General features: G+C 33.9%; 2 protein-coding genes across 2 annotated transcripts; both read left to right on the forward strand.

The window, feature by feature from the left end:
• The first annotated feature begins 3,330 nt into the window (after positions 1 to 3,330).
• LOC110696350 (zinc finger MYM-type protein 1-like) lies at positions 3,331 to 5,523 on the forward strand. The gene has a single exon (XM_021873639.1). It carries the CDS (start codon positions 3,331 to 3,333, stop codon positions 5,521 to 5,523), a length of 2,193 nt encoding a protein of 730 aa, XP_021729331.1.
• Positions 5,524 to 7,730: 2,207 nt separating this feature from the next.
• On the forward strand, positions 7,731 to 8,559 carry LOC110696309 (flowering-promoting factor 1-like protein 2). Its single transcript, XM_021873603.1, has one exon. It carries the CDS (start codon positions 7,867 to 7,869, stop codon positions 8,203 to 8,205), a length of 339 nt encoding a protein of 112 aa, XP_021729295.1. The 5' UTR covers positions 7,731 to 7,866; the 3' UTR covers positions 8,206 to 8,559.
• The last annotated feature ends 7,942 nt before the right edge of the window (positions 8,560 to 16,501 follow it).

Genomic DNA, 16,501 nt, shown 5'->3' on the forward strand with positions numbered 1-16,501 from the left:
AGTGTTACAGGGGATACTTGGTCAATATTACAGGGGTTACTCGATCAATGTTATAAGGGTTACTTTGTTCATTTATAAGTGGCACATACGTTGTGGTCAGTCACAAGACATACCACATATTGCAATATTTATGGGTGGGGAATATATTAGTTAGGCCCCTATGAATATTTGACTTATTTAGTTTTTTGTAATGTTTAATTTCGCGAATCTAATGTGTATTTGAGTTTTTCAGACCAAGGGCATGTTTTCATTGATTGAAATGAGATGAACTAAATTAAACTTATTAAAGTTGAACTGAACTTAACTGAACTTATTAGAGCTAGTTAAACTGAACTGAAATGAATATTTTTTAAGAGAAGTAAATTAGAAACTGAACAGAACTAAACTTATTAGAGCTGAACTAAACTAACTGAACTGAACTTATTAGAGCTGAAGTGAAATGAAATGAAAATAATCGTATGAGAACAGACCCTAAATGATTAAAATGATTAATGCAATGTTTACTAAAGGATTAATGATTACCCGATGTTTACTAAATGATTAATGCAATGTTTACTAAAGGATTAACGCAATCCAAATCGTACTATGAGTTTTAAATATTTAAGTAATTGATCAAATTGATACTACTACCTCTGATCTATTTAATAACGTTCTTAACATTTTACTTTTTCACCTTTATCAATGTGGAACTTTAATCATATATGAGTATATCATTAATTTGTGATTTCCTTTATGTATAAATTACATATAATGGAAAAATAAAATTTGGTGTCAAAAAAAAAATGCTAAGAACATTGTGAAACATAGGTAATATTTCTTAACAAAATAAAATACCCTACAAAAGTTGGCCTTGAGAAAATTCCTTACTAAGCTAATTAGAATCTGAAACCTAGACTAGAAACATAATTAATGATGCATGAGAAGAAGAAAAACATGCCTTTAATTTTGTCGTCTAAAGTGTGTACATCATTTTAGTGGCTGAAATATTGAAATATAAATACTGAGTACTTAACTAAAGAATTAGAATCTTTTTTTTTTTTTTTTTTTTTTTTTTTTTTTTTTTTTTTTTTTTTGCTTTGCCTTAATTTTATTCTATGCAATTTTATGATGTATAAATATATAAGAGAGAAATATATACGGAGTATAAGAGAAACATTGTAATTTGTAAATAAATATGCTAGTCCTTGTTATAATTGTTTTGTAGGTATAAGAAGAAAAATTAGTAACCTAATACGTCTAGAATTATATGATTGGTAAAATAATAAGGATGACACATATCTTAAATTAATAATTTGAGTCACATGAAAATTTTGTAAAATTTAAGCATGTTGTATTGTATTTTACGGAGTACCAATTTTAATTTTGACTTTCCATTTTAAAAAAGGTATTTCATATACAAAAGTTGTATTGAGATGGTGATTGCTATTGCTTTAGCATGTTGAATTGTTGGTGGTCCGGTGTGGGAACAATGGTACTAAACTACTAACTAGTCATGTTGTTATTGTTGTTGTTAAGATTGCCTCCTTTTTAATGAGTTACTTTCTTTGTTTAAATTTAGTTGACATTTTATTATTTATGCCAGCTCAAAGTTGTTATACAACATATTTAATTGCCTTGGCATCAAATATTCAAAATAAATTAATAATGTGTACATAAATCAACTAATATGAAGAAAAGGGATTATATGATAGCAATGGTACTAAACTACTAACTAGTCATGTTGGGAATCAATCGTGTTGGCATGAAAATAAGTCCTAACCCACCCCAAACCCAACAAATTAAAGCAAGTGATGCATTGTATGTATATTATTTTCAAAATTTGACACAAGTCTAGCATAGGCATGACGGGGTAGTTCATGTGTCAATCCGTTAATAATTGATAATTTTACAAAAAAAAAAAACCCGTGAAAAGATTAGTAATTAAAATTAAAGTCTACCCCACTGACGTGCACATGGACTGGTTCATGTAAATAGGCTCTATGTATAGAATATCAGTCTAACATGATATTATTTTTTCTTAAACCGTTGTAAATATTATCCGCTTAAAAATAATACACGATTGCACGATATGTGGGCCTGATCGATCCGACTCATACAGGGGCGGAGCTAGAAGGGGACGAGTGGGGACACTTGTCCCCCCATTTTCAAAAAAAAAAATTAAAAAAAAAAAAAAATTTAAAAAAAAAAAAAAAAAAAAAAAAGCAATTACAATCCTGTTGCGTTGCGACATTTTCCAGCCAGCCAAAGCCAAACCCTAAGTTTTTCAATTTTCAATTTCTCTCTCTTCGATTCGCCCTCGCCTTCGTCCGTTCGCCGGCAGTCTTCGTCCGTTCGCCGGCAGTTCGCACTTCGCAGCAGTGACGAGGTTCAACAGCCGCCCTTGAGCCTTCGTCCTTCCTCCTTCGTGACTTCGTGTGTTCGTGACTTCGTCTGTTCGCCTAGCCGTCTGTTCGTCCACCGTTCGCCGGCAGTTCGCAGCAGTGACGAGGTTCAACAGCCGCCCTTCAGCCCTTGAGCCTTCGTCCTTCGTGAATCGTGACTTCGTGTCTTCGTGACAGCGTGACAGCGTGACTTCGATCGACACTTCGTCTGTTCGTCATATGCATTTCAATGGAGGTATGAATCAATGAATGTATGATTAATTGAATAATTGATTACTTGTTTTGTTGTTTAAATGTTTAATTGTTTAAATTTACAGTAAATCTGAAATTCTGAATTTCATATTTTTATTACTTGTTTAAATGTTTAATTGTTTATATTTTTATTGTGAATTTGTCATTTGTGGCCTTGTGGGTATTGATTATTGAATAATTTGAATTGATAAATGATTATTGATTTATATTTGTTTGATTGTTTCCCCTGTTAGAGTTTTTGGTTGTTTTTGTGAAATGTGAATTTAAATTTATTAATTATTGTAAATTATTGAAATGTGTAGTTGAATTAGAAATTTAAAATCTTAGCCTCTTAGGTTTTGTTATTATGTAATGATGTGGATTGTGGTCTTGTGGAAATTGATATATAATTTTCGATTTAATTAGGAAATGTCAAACGATTCACCAAATTCAAACAAATCAAAGGCAACTAAACAACCCGATCTTCGACAATTCTTGTTTAAAAGAACGAAACTCAATGAAAATGAGTCCAATGAAAATGAGTCCAATAACTCACCTTCATTTAGCTCCCCTCAAAGTCAAGAAAATAGTATGGAAATGGGTGGTTCAAGTAATAGTAATGTACCATTAGAGGAAGATTTGGTGTATGATGTTGAACTTCTTCCTCATGATCCGGGAAAAAGAATAAACATTATGGATTACCCCGCAAATGAACGAAATGCTGTTAGGAGGGGTTATATTCTTAAAAAAACCTTGCCAACCAAAAACTCATGACTTCCCTACAAGACAAGTGTCTGGTTTGCGTCGCTTTAGTGTTCATTGGTTCAACAAATGGGATTGGCTTGAATATAGTATTGAAAAAGATGCTGCATTTTGTTTTGTATGTTACTTGTTCAAGAATGAAGTTGGTATTAAACCGGGGGGTGATGCATTTGTTGATGGAGGGTTTAGGGCATGGAATAAACCGGAAAGATTTGAGAAGCATGTTGGTGGAATTAAAAGTGCTCATAATCTTGCTTATGAGAAATATGTGAATTTAAGAGATGAAAAAAAGAAATCAATCTTGAATGTGATTGACAATGCAAGTGATGTGATTAAAAGTGAATATTTTATCCGCTTGAAAGCATCTTTATCTTGTTTAAGATTTCTTTTGGGGCAAGGTTTGGCATTTCGTGGACATGATGAAAGTGGGGAGTCATATAATAGGGGTAATTTCCTTGAGCTTTTGAAGTGGTTAGGAGAAAAGGTTGAGGAAGTAAGGATACATACTCTTGAAAATGCACCTAAAAATTGTCAAATGACTTCCCCTCCTATTCAAAAGGACATTATTAACTGTTGTGCCAAAGAAACAACTAGGTGCATAATAGAAGAAGTTGGTGATGATTACTTTGCTATATTGGCCGATGAGTCAAGTGATGTGTCCCAAAAAGAACAACTAGCTCTTGTTTTGCGTTTTGTTGATAGAGATAGTGGAAAGGTAATGGAGCGATTTTTAGGCATTGTTCATGTTGCTAATACTACCGCTTTAACTCTTAAAGATGCAATCATGTCTTTACTTGTTGAACATTCATTGAGCCCATCTATGATAAGAGGGCAAGGGTATGATGGAGCTAGCAACATGAAGGGTGAAATAAATGGCCTTAAGACTTTGATTATGAATGATACTCCAAGTGCCTACTATATACATTGTTTTTCTCATCAACTTCAACTAACATTAGTTGTCGTTGCTAAAAAGAATGATAGTTGTGGTTGGCTTTTCGAGATACTTGGAAATTTGTTGAATGTGGTTGGAGTTTCTTGCAAGAGAAGAGAAATGATTCGTCAAGATCAAGCTCAAGAAGTTGCTCGAGCCTTGGATGTTGGGGATATTGTGAGTGGATCGGGTTTAAATCAAGAACTTGGTTTGAGTAGGCCCGGGGATACTCGTTGGAGTTCTCATTACAAGTCACTTTTAAATGTCATCCTCTTATTTCCTACAATTATTAAGGTGCTTGTACAAATTGGGAAGCATGGTGCATCGGAAGATAAGTTCAAAGCTCAAATTGTTTTAGGACAATTAGAGTCATTTGACTTTATTTTTGTTGCTCACTTGATGTTGACTATTTTTGGATACACTAATGATTTGTGTGTTGCTTTGCAAAGAAAGGAGCAAGATATTGTAAATGCCATGGAACTTGTCACTTATACAAAAACGGTGTTGCAAAAAATGAGGGAGCGAGGATGGGATACTCTCTTAAACAAGGTAACTTCATTTTGCACTAAACATGGTGTTGTTATTCCCACTATGGATTCTCTTTATGTTCCTCATGGAAGATCAAGACGTTTTGTTGAAGAAGCAACAAATGAACATCATTTTCGGGTTGGAATTTTCTTAAGACTAATTGATTTGCATCTTCAAGAACTTGATGAACGATTTAATGAGAGGAATATGGAGTTACTATTATGTATGGCTTGTTTAAGTCCTAAAGATAACTTCTCATCCTTTGATAAAGATAAGGTACTTAAACTTGCCTCTTTTTATCCCGAAGAATTTTCAAGCTTTGATTTGATGGCTCTTGAATATCAACTTGATGTATTCATGGAGAATATGCTAAATGATGAAAGATTTCAAGGTTTAAATGACCTTAATTCTCTTTCTATGATGCTTGTTAAAACCAATAAGCATAAGACTTTTCCTCTTATTCATTTGCTTATCAAGTTGATGTTGATTCTTCCCGTTGCCACGGCAAGTGTTGAAAGAGTGTTTTCTGCAATGACATGTGTCAAAAACAAGTTGCGAAATAGCATGGGTGATCAACTTATGAATGATTGTTTGGTCACTTTTATTGAGAAGGATGTCTTCTTACAAGTTTCCGACGAAAAGATTATTGATCGATTTCAAAGTATGAAGACTCGAAGAATGAACTTGTAATTTTAATGTAATGTTTATGTAATTTTTTTCATCATTTTGAATTGTATGACTAAGTATATATTTGTATTTTGAAAATTTAATATTAAGTATTAACCAATTTGTGTGTGAGTTTTTTTTTTTTTGTTAAGCTTTTCGTAAGTTAAGCATTTTGTCCCCCAAGTTGAAAATCCTGGCTCCGCCACTGGACTCATACCCAACTCTTAGCAAATAAGTAGTATATACATTTGATGTTAAAAGAGGATATATCTATGTTTTTTTTTTCTTTAAAAGAAGGATATATCCTTGATGAGTTGATGGCAATGGTTTTGACTAGACAAAGCGGCTTGTTGAGATGTAGGACCAAGGAGGCCATGTGAGTTTCATGTGGTGGTAATGCTTATTTCCATGACATAAGTTAGCATGATGTTGGAAGTTCATTAAAGCTTAATTATTTGGTGTGGTCAGTCCATTTTTCTTTATTTTTCACATAAAGTAGATAGTACATTCTCTAATAGGCTTAATGTGCATGTGTAGTAGGACATTGATTTATCATTTCATTTGTTTGCAACAAAATAAATTTAATTGATTTATCATTTTTGTACGAATTGGTTACTAATATGTAAGACATGATTTGTCTATATGATACAATTTTAATTATATCTAATCTAATATACAGTTCTTATTAATTTAATTGAGATGACTCCTCCACCTCATCATTCCAAGTAGTTTGGCCCATGTCTCTATAAAAGACATTTTAATTTATATGAAAATGATTGATTTGTATTTGTATGGCACTAATATAACATCATCTATACGTCACAAGTTCTTAATAGTAAATACTACCAATCATAAGTAAATCAGCTTGTACCAAACATTAATTGATTTATATGATTGTATCTCACAACTTTGAAATCGGAAGATTAGTCTCTACGAAGAGCACTTTAGAAATGGAGATTTCTTTTCCCCCACCTATATGCCTTGCTAGTAACACAGGTCAGAATGGTTTGTGTATGGTCATTCTTGTTCCCATAGATCAAGTACCCTTTTCTTACCTACCAAAAAATTTTATTTGAATTAGCAATCGGATTGGTCATGCTTAATGTGGACACCAAATCATAAAATTAGCTTACGTTATACCACTGTATATACATATTGTGCTTAAAATTTTTTATCATTAATGAATCTGCAAAAGTTTGAATATATATACTACTTCCGTTACATATTATTTGCAATGATTGGACATTTTCCCTCTCTACTTTACATCAAATCGTTGCAAATAATATGTAAAACGGAGGTAATAAATATTATGCACCCAAGTTATAAGATCACCTTTATAAAATCCATATTCAGTCAAAAGATAAATGGTCCGCTTGTCACCTCTAATGTCTAGTTTGAACTTGATAATGTGTGTGGAACAAAAATCTCCTTTGCCCATATGAACTTCTTTCTTTCATCATATGATGATGAGTACATTGATATGACCTTTCTCTATGCTCCAACTCAAACTTGCATGGACACTTACCTTTTTTCATGTAGGACCATCAAATGATGGGCACTAAATTTATCCCTTTTCACAATCATATAACATATATAACTGTATATAAAAGACATATCAAAACTTTTGTGACATATAATTATGAACACCAAACAAATTATTAACATGACATGACCCAATATACATATCAATTTATCATTAGCTCTTGTCCTCTATACAAATTCTCTAGATCAAAGCAATTATAAACCATAAAATCATAGTATCTAAAGTACACAACATGTTAATTACCTGCTATGGACCAATAATATAGTGTTACCATCCCCCATACACCTTATTCACATGGGCTTTGCGTGATCAAAGTGGGCACTACCTTTTTTTGCCATTGGATTAATTTTCCTTTTGATATCTAGTGTTGTATGTAGGCTAGACTCTTCCTTTTTACTTGTTCTTGGTTCCCTAGATTCTTCTATTTTATATGAACATAAGCATCAAAATTCCTCCTAAACTATACCCACGTGTGCCCTAAATCACACCACAAGGCATCTTCTTGTACCCCCCCCCCCCCAATCAAAATTAAGAACACCCATGGTAGTGGGACCCTTTTCATCTAGATTCTTATGCTAAAGGTAATGATAATTTGATAATTGATGGATGTATTGTAAGAGTATTCCCCCCTTGTTTTATCTTCACCCCATGCCCCCCTAGCTATATATATACCTCTTCCCATACCTCCCCATTCACTCATCCATCCACCTCTAAACATTTGTTTAGCTTTTATACATCTCGAGAAAAAAAACAAACAACACAAACCAATCCTTTTTAATACCCTAACACTCAGTCTAGTAAAGAAAAATCAACAAAACTTAAAGATGTCAGGAGTGTGGGTGTTCAAGAACAATGGTGTGATTCGTTTGGTGGAGAACCCTCAGGCCGACCAGGGTGGAAGTGATCAGGCAAGACCAAGGAGGAAGGTGCTCGTACATCTTCCTACCGGAAGAGTGATTTCATCGTACCAAACCCTTGAACCAATTCTTAAAGATCTAGGGTGGGAGCATTACTTTGGAGGTGATCCTGATCTCTATCAATTCCATAAGAGATCTTCTATCGATTTGATATCACTTCCTAGGGAGTTCTCCAAGTTTAGCTCGGTCTACATGTACGACATTGTTGTTAAGAACCCTAATATCTTCCAGGTTCGCGACATGTAGATCCTATATATCTACATGGACTACCATCAATCAAAGCTACCTACTTATCATCTCTACACAATTAGTTAGGGTTTGTGCTTGCATGTAAGTATACATAAGCATTGCTTGTTTGATTTTGCGCATTTTTTTGTGTCCCTTTTAAGGAGTGTTTAAGGTTATCTTCATGAGTGATAAAGTATTTTTCATGTTTGCAAAATTTTCATTTCATCCAATGAAGCTAGAAATTGATGTGTACTATGGAGGTACACTTAACTATATATATCATCACCTTATTTATGTATTTCTCGGTTATTCAATATATATCGATCTAATTTCAAAGTAAGATCACATTACATTCAATCTTCTCGGATGTAAGATTTCTTGTAAGATTGTTATTTCCTTCTTATAGATAGATGTTTCAATTGTTTTGGTTTGTTATACTAGCTAGCTCCTTGCATTTCTCTTCGAATCCATGCAAGCTTATTGTATATTATTTATTTATATTAAAAATTAAGAAATCACAACAAGATTAACGCTCCATATATCTATTCTTATGATTTTATCACTATTATAAGTGCTTTATTTGAGGATTATATATAATAAATCTCATAATTCTTTGTGATTAACTTAAATTTTATAGAATTAGATAAATATGAAACACGTACCCTACCATGCACGTACTAATTAAGCAGAGAATTAAAATCATATGATTCTGATAATAGTTTATAATTTCATCTGTTTTTTTTTAATACGAAGTATATTGTTTTAGAGTATTAAGTGTAGAACCTTCTATAGAACCTTCTTATTCTTAAGCAACTAAGTGATAAAAAATATTGAACAAGTTGAGAAGTGGGTCGATGTTTTTATTGAGCCCCACTTTATGTGTTATGATAATTTTATAGGTGTACATGGAATGAAAATATTAGGCTAAAACTACTTGAGTACTAAATTGTACGGTGCATGGTTTCAAGATTTTTTGTATTTTCAACGTGATGCTAATTGGTGTGGGGATATGGTGGTTGGTGAAGTGGAGGAGAGATGTAGTCGTCGAGAGGTGGTGAAGGGAAACCGGGTGGTGATGGTGGTCATTCACAACCATCGTCGAGCTTTGTAGGCTTGTGAAGGCTAAGTAGTGGACTAGTGGAGTAGTGGTGGTTGTGGTGGTGGTGGTTATGGGGAGAAACTAGAATAGAGTCGGGGTGGGTGTGAAGAGATTAATTAAATGGTCAAAAGAATGGGGCATGCTTGCTTTATATATTTGCCTTTTTTGTTACCGTGTTTTTTTGCATATTAATCACATTATTATTTGATTTGCTATGGTGAAGTCGGCAAGTTCGTTTTGCCTTGATTACTAGAACAATTATTCGATAAGAGGTGTGAGGTTTTGAGACTCAATAAAGCGTGTTTTTAAGAAAAAAATTAAAAGTTAGATATTGGTGGGCCAGTCCAAGCATTTGTCATCATACATCATTTTTGAGATAGTATGTCCGTTTGGGTTGATGTCATTATCATGTAGATGATGCCATGCGTTGAGTTATAAGAGATTAGAAATCATATACTCATACTTTGTAATACATAAATGTGAAAATTAGAACTGTAATACTATTTCATTTATTTGCTAATGACCTCCTTTTCTTAAACTCTTAAACAATATTCACACACACTTATTAACTTATTTCATCCATGACAATTTGGTAGAGTCCCATAATCTAAACTTTTTATTTTTAAAAAAAGATCATAATTTCGGTAAATCAATATTATCGCCTTCCTACCTATTAGGACATTTACATAAATTTGTATTTTAGATTGGCTTATATAATACACTCTAGATTCAATTATCAATTAGTATAATTGTAGTTAGAAGTTTAAATTTTATATTGTTCATTTTTAAAAAAAATATATAAATAAATAAAAAATTATACTATATGTAGGAGGAGTATGTATATACTACCTCCGTTACATATTATGTGCAACGATTAGATATTTTTCCTCTCTACTTTATATCAAATCGTTACAAATAATATGTAACGGAGGTAGTATGATCAATTATTAACTGTCAGAAGTTGACATCCTCTATTTTAGAACACAAACAAAAAGAAATGAAAAAGGTAAAGAAAAGAAGAAAAAGACTTGTTCAAGTGGGGTACTGCATTGTGATTGGCTGTTGATCAAGATTTCAACTCCCAGAAGTGTGGATATGGAGAAAATCCTTAATCCTTATCCAACTGAATTTCAATTTGAATTCTAATAGTTTTAATAAAATAATAATAATAATAATAATAATAATAATAATAATAATAATAATAATGATAAATGATACGAGTAGTAGTAATAATAAGTTGTTGGTTTTAATTTGTAGCTGTTGTTTTCTGGACTTGCAAATAGTGGCTGGGGTCCTTCAATAATTGTGGGTCCGAACCAACAGAAATGGGTCTTCACGTGAACACTATCACGGCTGCCCTGAAAAGTCCTTACTTGCAATTTCAAGATATCTTTTAATTGTCTAAGATAGGGCTGTGCAGAGTACGGTCTAGACCGCACCAAACCGCAAATCAAACCGCAATTTTGCGGTTTGGTGTGATTTGCGGTTTGGAAATTACGGTGCGGTTTTCAAATTTGACCAAATCGCGGTTTTGCGGTTTGGTGCGGTTTCAAAAAAATTTCAAATCAAACTGCACCGCAAACCGCAATTTAATGCAAAGACTCTTATATGGAAAGAAGACTCTTATATTGTATTTATATGTACTGAATTGTGTGGGTCATTATTAAGAAAACCAAAGTTTTCCTTTCTTATTACTCTCCGTTTCTTGTGCTTTGGAGTTGTAATGGAGTAATTGTGGTTTACTTAATGATTTTGCTCCATGTTTGCCTTGGCATGTTACAGGGTCACTATTAACATTGAAGTAAAGCACTACTTCTTTATTGAATTATTTGCATAGTTGTACAATTTCCAAGTAAAAATTTCATAACAAAAGATTAGCAAATAATCATTATTTGTGAGGTAAAAAAATTATGGAAAAACCGCAAACTGCATCGCACCAAACCGTATTTTGCTATGCGGTTTGGTGCGGTTTGTATAGAATTGCGGTTTGGTGCGGTTTGAAAAAATCACAAACCGCAATTTTGCGGTTTGGTGCGGTTTGAGATCCAAACTGCACCAAACCGCACCGTGCACAGCCCTAGTCTAAGAGCTTGTTTTCTTCGGCGTTCAGCTTAATTCAGCTCTAATCAGTTTAGTTCAATTCAGATTTAATAAGTTCCGTTCAGTTCAATTTATATTTTAAGTCTAATGATATTACTAATGATAATTTAAACCAAATATCATACTTTTTAGCATATATTACAAAAACGATGATAATAATAATAAGTTCAGTTCAATTCAGCTCTAATAAGTTCAGTTTAGTTCAGCTCAACTCAGTTCAGTAAATCATAACAGACCCTACTATATACTCGGGTGTTTAAGCTGTTTTTTTATTTTATTTTTTTCATATGGTTACTTATATTATATACCTAAGAGCACTCACATCAGTGAGCAAAAAAAAAAATTGTTCATTCTTTCTCTAGCCACTTTCTTTCTCTTCCCAACCAAATTTGCTAATGAGCATCTTTGGTGAGAAAATTTTATCCCACTAGTGATAAAAAAATAATTGAATTGCTCATGAGCATATTTTATTTTGCACATTGATGCAGTAACATTTCTATCATTTTTGCTCATCATTTTTAGATGAATGTTAGGGCCCACGTATTTACTGTTCATCTTCAATTTTGCTCATCCTATGAGCAAATTCTATTTTGCTCATGAGCATATTTTATTTTGTTCATTGATATAGTAACAATTCTACCATTTTTGCTCAACAATTGGATGAATGCTAGGGCCCACGTATTTACTGTTCATCTTCAATTTTGCTCATCCTATGAGCAAATTCTAACTTGCTCATGAGCACATTCTATTTTTCTCATTGATGTAGTAACATTTCTACTATTTTTGCTCATTAATTTTGCTCATGAGCAAAAAAATGCTCATTGATGTGAGTGCTCCAAGCCTCTAAGTGTTCGGCTCATTTGTTCATTTGGAGAATTAGGAGACTTTGTTTACTTTATTTTCATTGAGAGCTTTAAGTGATCATACAAACGGATCTTGGACGTGAGTGTAAAATTGTGCACGTACCTACCTTTTGCCTCTTTGTTAGTCTTACTCTTACCTATTTCTAATGATGACCTTTTTAAACTATTGTATGTTATAAATTCCGCAACAAAGTGTATATATAAACGTTCGTGTTGCATAGAAGATCTATTAAATAAACAATATAGCATCATTAATTATCCTTTATTTAAATTTTAAGGTGAAAAGACTTTTAAACTTGGTAGTGTAAGGAATATCAAGATATTTTTGTAAAGGTATTCAATTGAAAAGTTGATTCTTGTTTGATATTTTATAGAGGATAAGTAGATAGCATGTTATAGCAAAAATTATAAATCATTTTAGTTTAAACCTTAAAGAATAAAGATATGCACTTGAAGTAAAGTTAAAAAGAAAATGCATCAATTGGAGTTTGACAACATTTTTAGACAACATGAGTTCTACATTGAGAAGGGATGTTAGAGATGATAAGTGGCAAGCAAAACAAAGGAGCTCTTCTCACTATTGGATTGGAGGTTGGATCATCTCATTTAATTATTAAGTTCATTATTGCTGAAAAGGGCTACTCAAACTAGTTAATTTGTACTTTTGAGTTATGATAAAATATGGATGTACATGGATGTTTGATAGGACCAAATATAATGCGGAGTAAATTAAAACAAAGTAAAAATTCCATAAATTACATACAAATACTTGATTACATTACAAATTGTACTCAACATTCTGGTGGAAAACTTACTCCACTCCTACACATGTACTTAAGATGAGCATTTATGGGGGCATGATTTAAACCTTCAAGCTATAATTAAGAAATACAAATAAATATTTAATCATCGTGACATATTGTATATCAATATTTAAGATAATAATTTTTTAAAAAATTCTATGATCACTTCCCTTCATAAACTACTTGAGGTGGAGCCCTCATGAGCCCTAGAATGAAGATCCTCCCCTTTATTGAGTACTACAGTACTTCCCAATTTTGTGGGAGCTCTTAGCTCACTATCCAATAACTTCGGTAGAACACTACTCCATATTATTTCTACACCCAAAGATGATGTATGCATGCTATTTATAGTTCTACATATTGGTCCATGCACTTATAAATTTCTTCACCAAACTTACTAGTGTTTCCATCATAATATATATATATCTTGTGTCAATCCTTTAAGAATGTTTCATGCACTTTCTTTGTCTCATTTATAGAACTTTTTGTACAATGCTATTTTTTGCCTTGCATTTTCACCATTTCTAGATTTTTCTAAAAGCATTTCGTTTTCTAAAATTACTCCTACAAGTTGAAAACCAAGATATTTGTGATATCACCTAAACTATCACCATTTAATTTTAAACACATGTGATAACACCTAAAGTATTTGCCATTTAATATGCTGATGTCAAGTAAAGACTTATCTTAGAGTAAGTGAAATTTCAACTTGAAGGACAAGTATGTAATTCCACCCATAATAATTAAATTCGTTTTTAATTTAATCTGTGAATCTTAATCTTTTATTAGGTCACAAGATCGAGGCTAAGAGTTGTAATTCGAACTCACCACTTCATCAAATAGTCACTCATATTTTTAGGACTTTTCTTCAAACAACTATATGTCTATATATGCTTGTCTATGATGAATCACTTTGGCACACCACATACATGTATGGACCTATCAAATGATGGATACTCATCTTCATAATTTATTATTCAAACTTATATTCTCTTTAATCCACTATTGAGAAAAGAATCAAGATATGAAAAGGTAATGACCCTACCAATTCATTTATTGGATTAAAAAGCTAAAATCTAACTTTTGTGGTTAAAGGATATTTGTGAATCCAACTGTATAAGTGGTCCAATTCCATATCATTCTTGTAATGGCACTTTCAACCCAAGAATGAGAAGATTGGTTTAGAATTGTCCATGAAAAATCAGAAAAAGATTGCAATATCTTTTTCTTTTATTTTGGGAGTGTGTTGATAAGTATTAGGTGACTCGTACTTCGTAGCTTTGTCCGCCCGATCGGGCGGACATTGCCCGGTCTGACCGGGCGGTGGGGGTTGGATACGTTGAAGCATTCGTATGGAGTTTTCTTCTCGCGCCCGATCGGGCAGACCTTGCCCGGTCTGACCGGGCGGAGAAGGAAAAATGCGGAGACGCGGATTTTACGATTTAAAGTTATCTTTTATGTTATCTTTTTGCCCAAGTATCTTTTATTTTAGGGATTAATATAAAACCTCCCTAATATTAGTATAAGGGTTAAGAGAGAGAGAGTGAGAGCCGTTCTTGAGAAATACAAGAATCATCTTTGTAATCTTTGCAGTTTATAGTGAAATCATTCGATCTCGGTGCCCGTGGACGTAGCTATCACATCGATAGTGAACCACGTAAATTCTTGGTGTTGTTCTTATTGTTTGCATTGAATTTCTTTATTGTTTTCTTGTTTGTTTTCGACCTTTGCTTCCGCTGTCGCACAACAATTGGTATCAAGAGCTCAGGTTCAATCCTTGGAGAGTTTCTTGAAGATAACAATGGCAGGAGATTCAACAATAAGAATTGAGAAGTTTACCGGGAAAAATAGTTTCGGGCTATGGCAAATTAAGATGAAGGCTCTGTTAAAACAACAGCAGATATGGCGTCCGTTGGCTCCAAAGAGTACTACTTCGGAGTCAGAAGATGGACCGACTGACCCGCAGTTAGAAGTTATGGAAGAGAAGGCACACTCTACCATATTACTTAGTCTTGATGATCAAATCATCACGGAGGTGGCTGATCAGGAAACGGCGGCTGGATTGTGGCTGAAGCTGGAGTCATTGTATATGACTAAGTCGTTGACCAACAAATTATTACTGAAACAGCGGTTGTTTAGCCTCCGGATGCAGTCAGGTACTTCCTTACGGGAACATCTAGAAAAACTTAACTCTATTTTGCTTGATTTACGTAATTTAGATGTTAAAATTGATGATGAGGATGCTGCGTTGATTTTACTTGTATCTCTACCGTCTAGCTTTGAGAATTTTGTAGAGTCTTTTGTTGTTGGTAAGGATTCTATAACCTTAGAAGAAGTGAAGGCAGCACTTCATACTAGGGAACTCAGAATGAAAGCTACGAGTGATAATGGGGATAATGGTAGTGGGTTGTTTGTTAAGTCCGGAAAGTCTAAAAAGAATAAGGGGTTTAACAAGGGGAACAATGCTGGGTCGGGTGCTGGAAACGGCAAGGATGGATCTAGTAAAACTACTACTAAAACATGTTATTACTGTAAAGAACCGGGTCACTTTAGGAATAATTGTCCGGTGAGGAAAAACAAGTCCCAGGCTGCTGTAGTTGAAGAGAAACCGAATGAGAGCTATAATTCAGAGGAAGATTTAGCATTAGTCAGTTCTGCTAGGTCTGATGATTTATCTGATAACTGGGTTCTAGATTCGGGGTGTTCGTTCCATATGTGTCCACGTCGAGATTGGTTTGATACATATGAACCTCGCAATGGGGGTATGGTTATAGTCGGTAACAATGCTCCATGTAAGGTCACAGGTATTGGTTCCATGAGGTTGAGGACTGTTGATGGGCGGAGGTTAACTTTGACTAATGTACGGCATGTTCCTGCTTTAGGAAAGAATCTGATTTCATTGGGTACCCTGGATGACTTGGGGTACAATGGTGTGTTTTCAGATGGGGAGTTGTGTATTTTCAGAGGTTCTGAGTTGGTACTTAAGGGTATCAAAAGGAACACCCTCTATGTTTTTGAGGGTGTTACACTGCCTAGTTCTGCGGTTTGCGCATCTGTATCTCACCAGGAGATGACTAAGATTTGGCACATGAGGCTTGGTCATATGGGGGAGAAGGGGATGCAGCTATTGTCCAAGAGGGGTCTTCTATCCGGGGTCAAGGTTGCCAACCTTGAATTTTGTGAGCATTGTGTGTTTGGTAAGAAACACAGGTCAAAGTTCAGCAAGGGTGCTCACATTACTGATGCAGTGCTCGATTACATCCATTCAGATTGCTGGGGTCCATCTAGAGTTGAAGGTATGGGAGGTTACCACTATTTTGTGTCATTTGTTGATGACAAGTCCCGATACACATGGCTTAGGTTGCTTAAGTCAAAGGATGAGGCCTTCAAAGTTTTCAAGCAATGGAAAGCTTTGGTGGAAAATCGACAAGGAAGGAAGATCAAGAAGC

This window comes from Chenopodium quinoa, unplaced genomic scaffold, assembly GCF_001683475.1.
Source record: "Chenopodium quinoa cultivar QQ74 unplaced genomic scaffold, ASM168347v1, whole genome shotgun sequence".
In the NCBI taxonomy this organism is placed as follows: Eukaryota; Viridiplantae; Streptophyta; class Magnoliopsida; order Caryophyllales; family Amaranthaceae; genus Chenopodium; species Chenopodium quinoa.

Excerpts from the sequence above, each read along its gene's own strand:
- LOC110696350 (XM_021873639.1), top strand. The coding sequence starts at position 3,331 with ATGCTGTTAGGAGGGGTTATATTCTTAAAAAAACCTTGCCAACCAAAA.
- LOC110696309 (XM_021873603.1), top strand. The coding sequence starts at position 7,867 with ATGTCAGGAGTGTGGGTGTTCAAGAACAATGGTGTGATTCGTTTGGTG.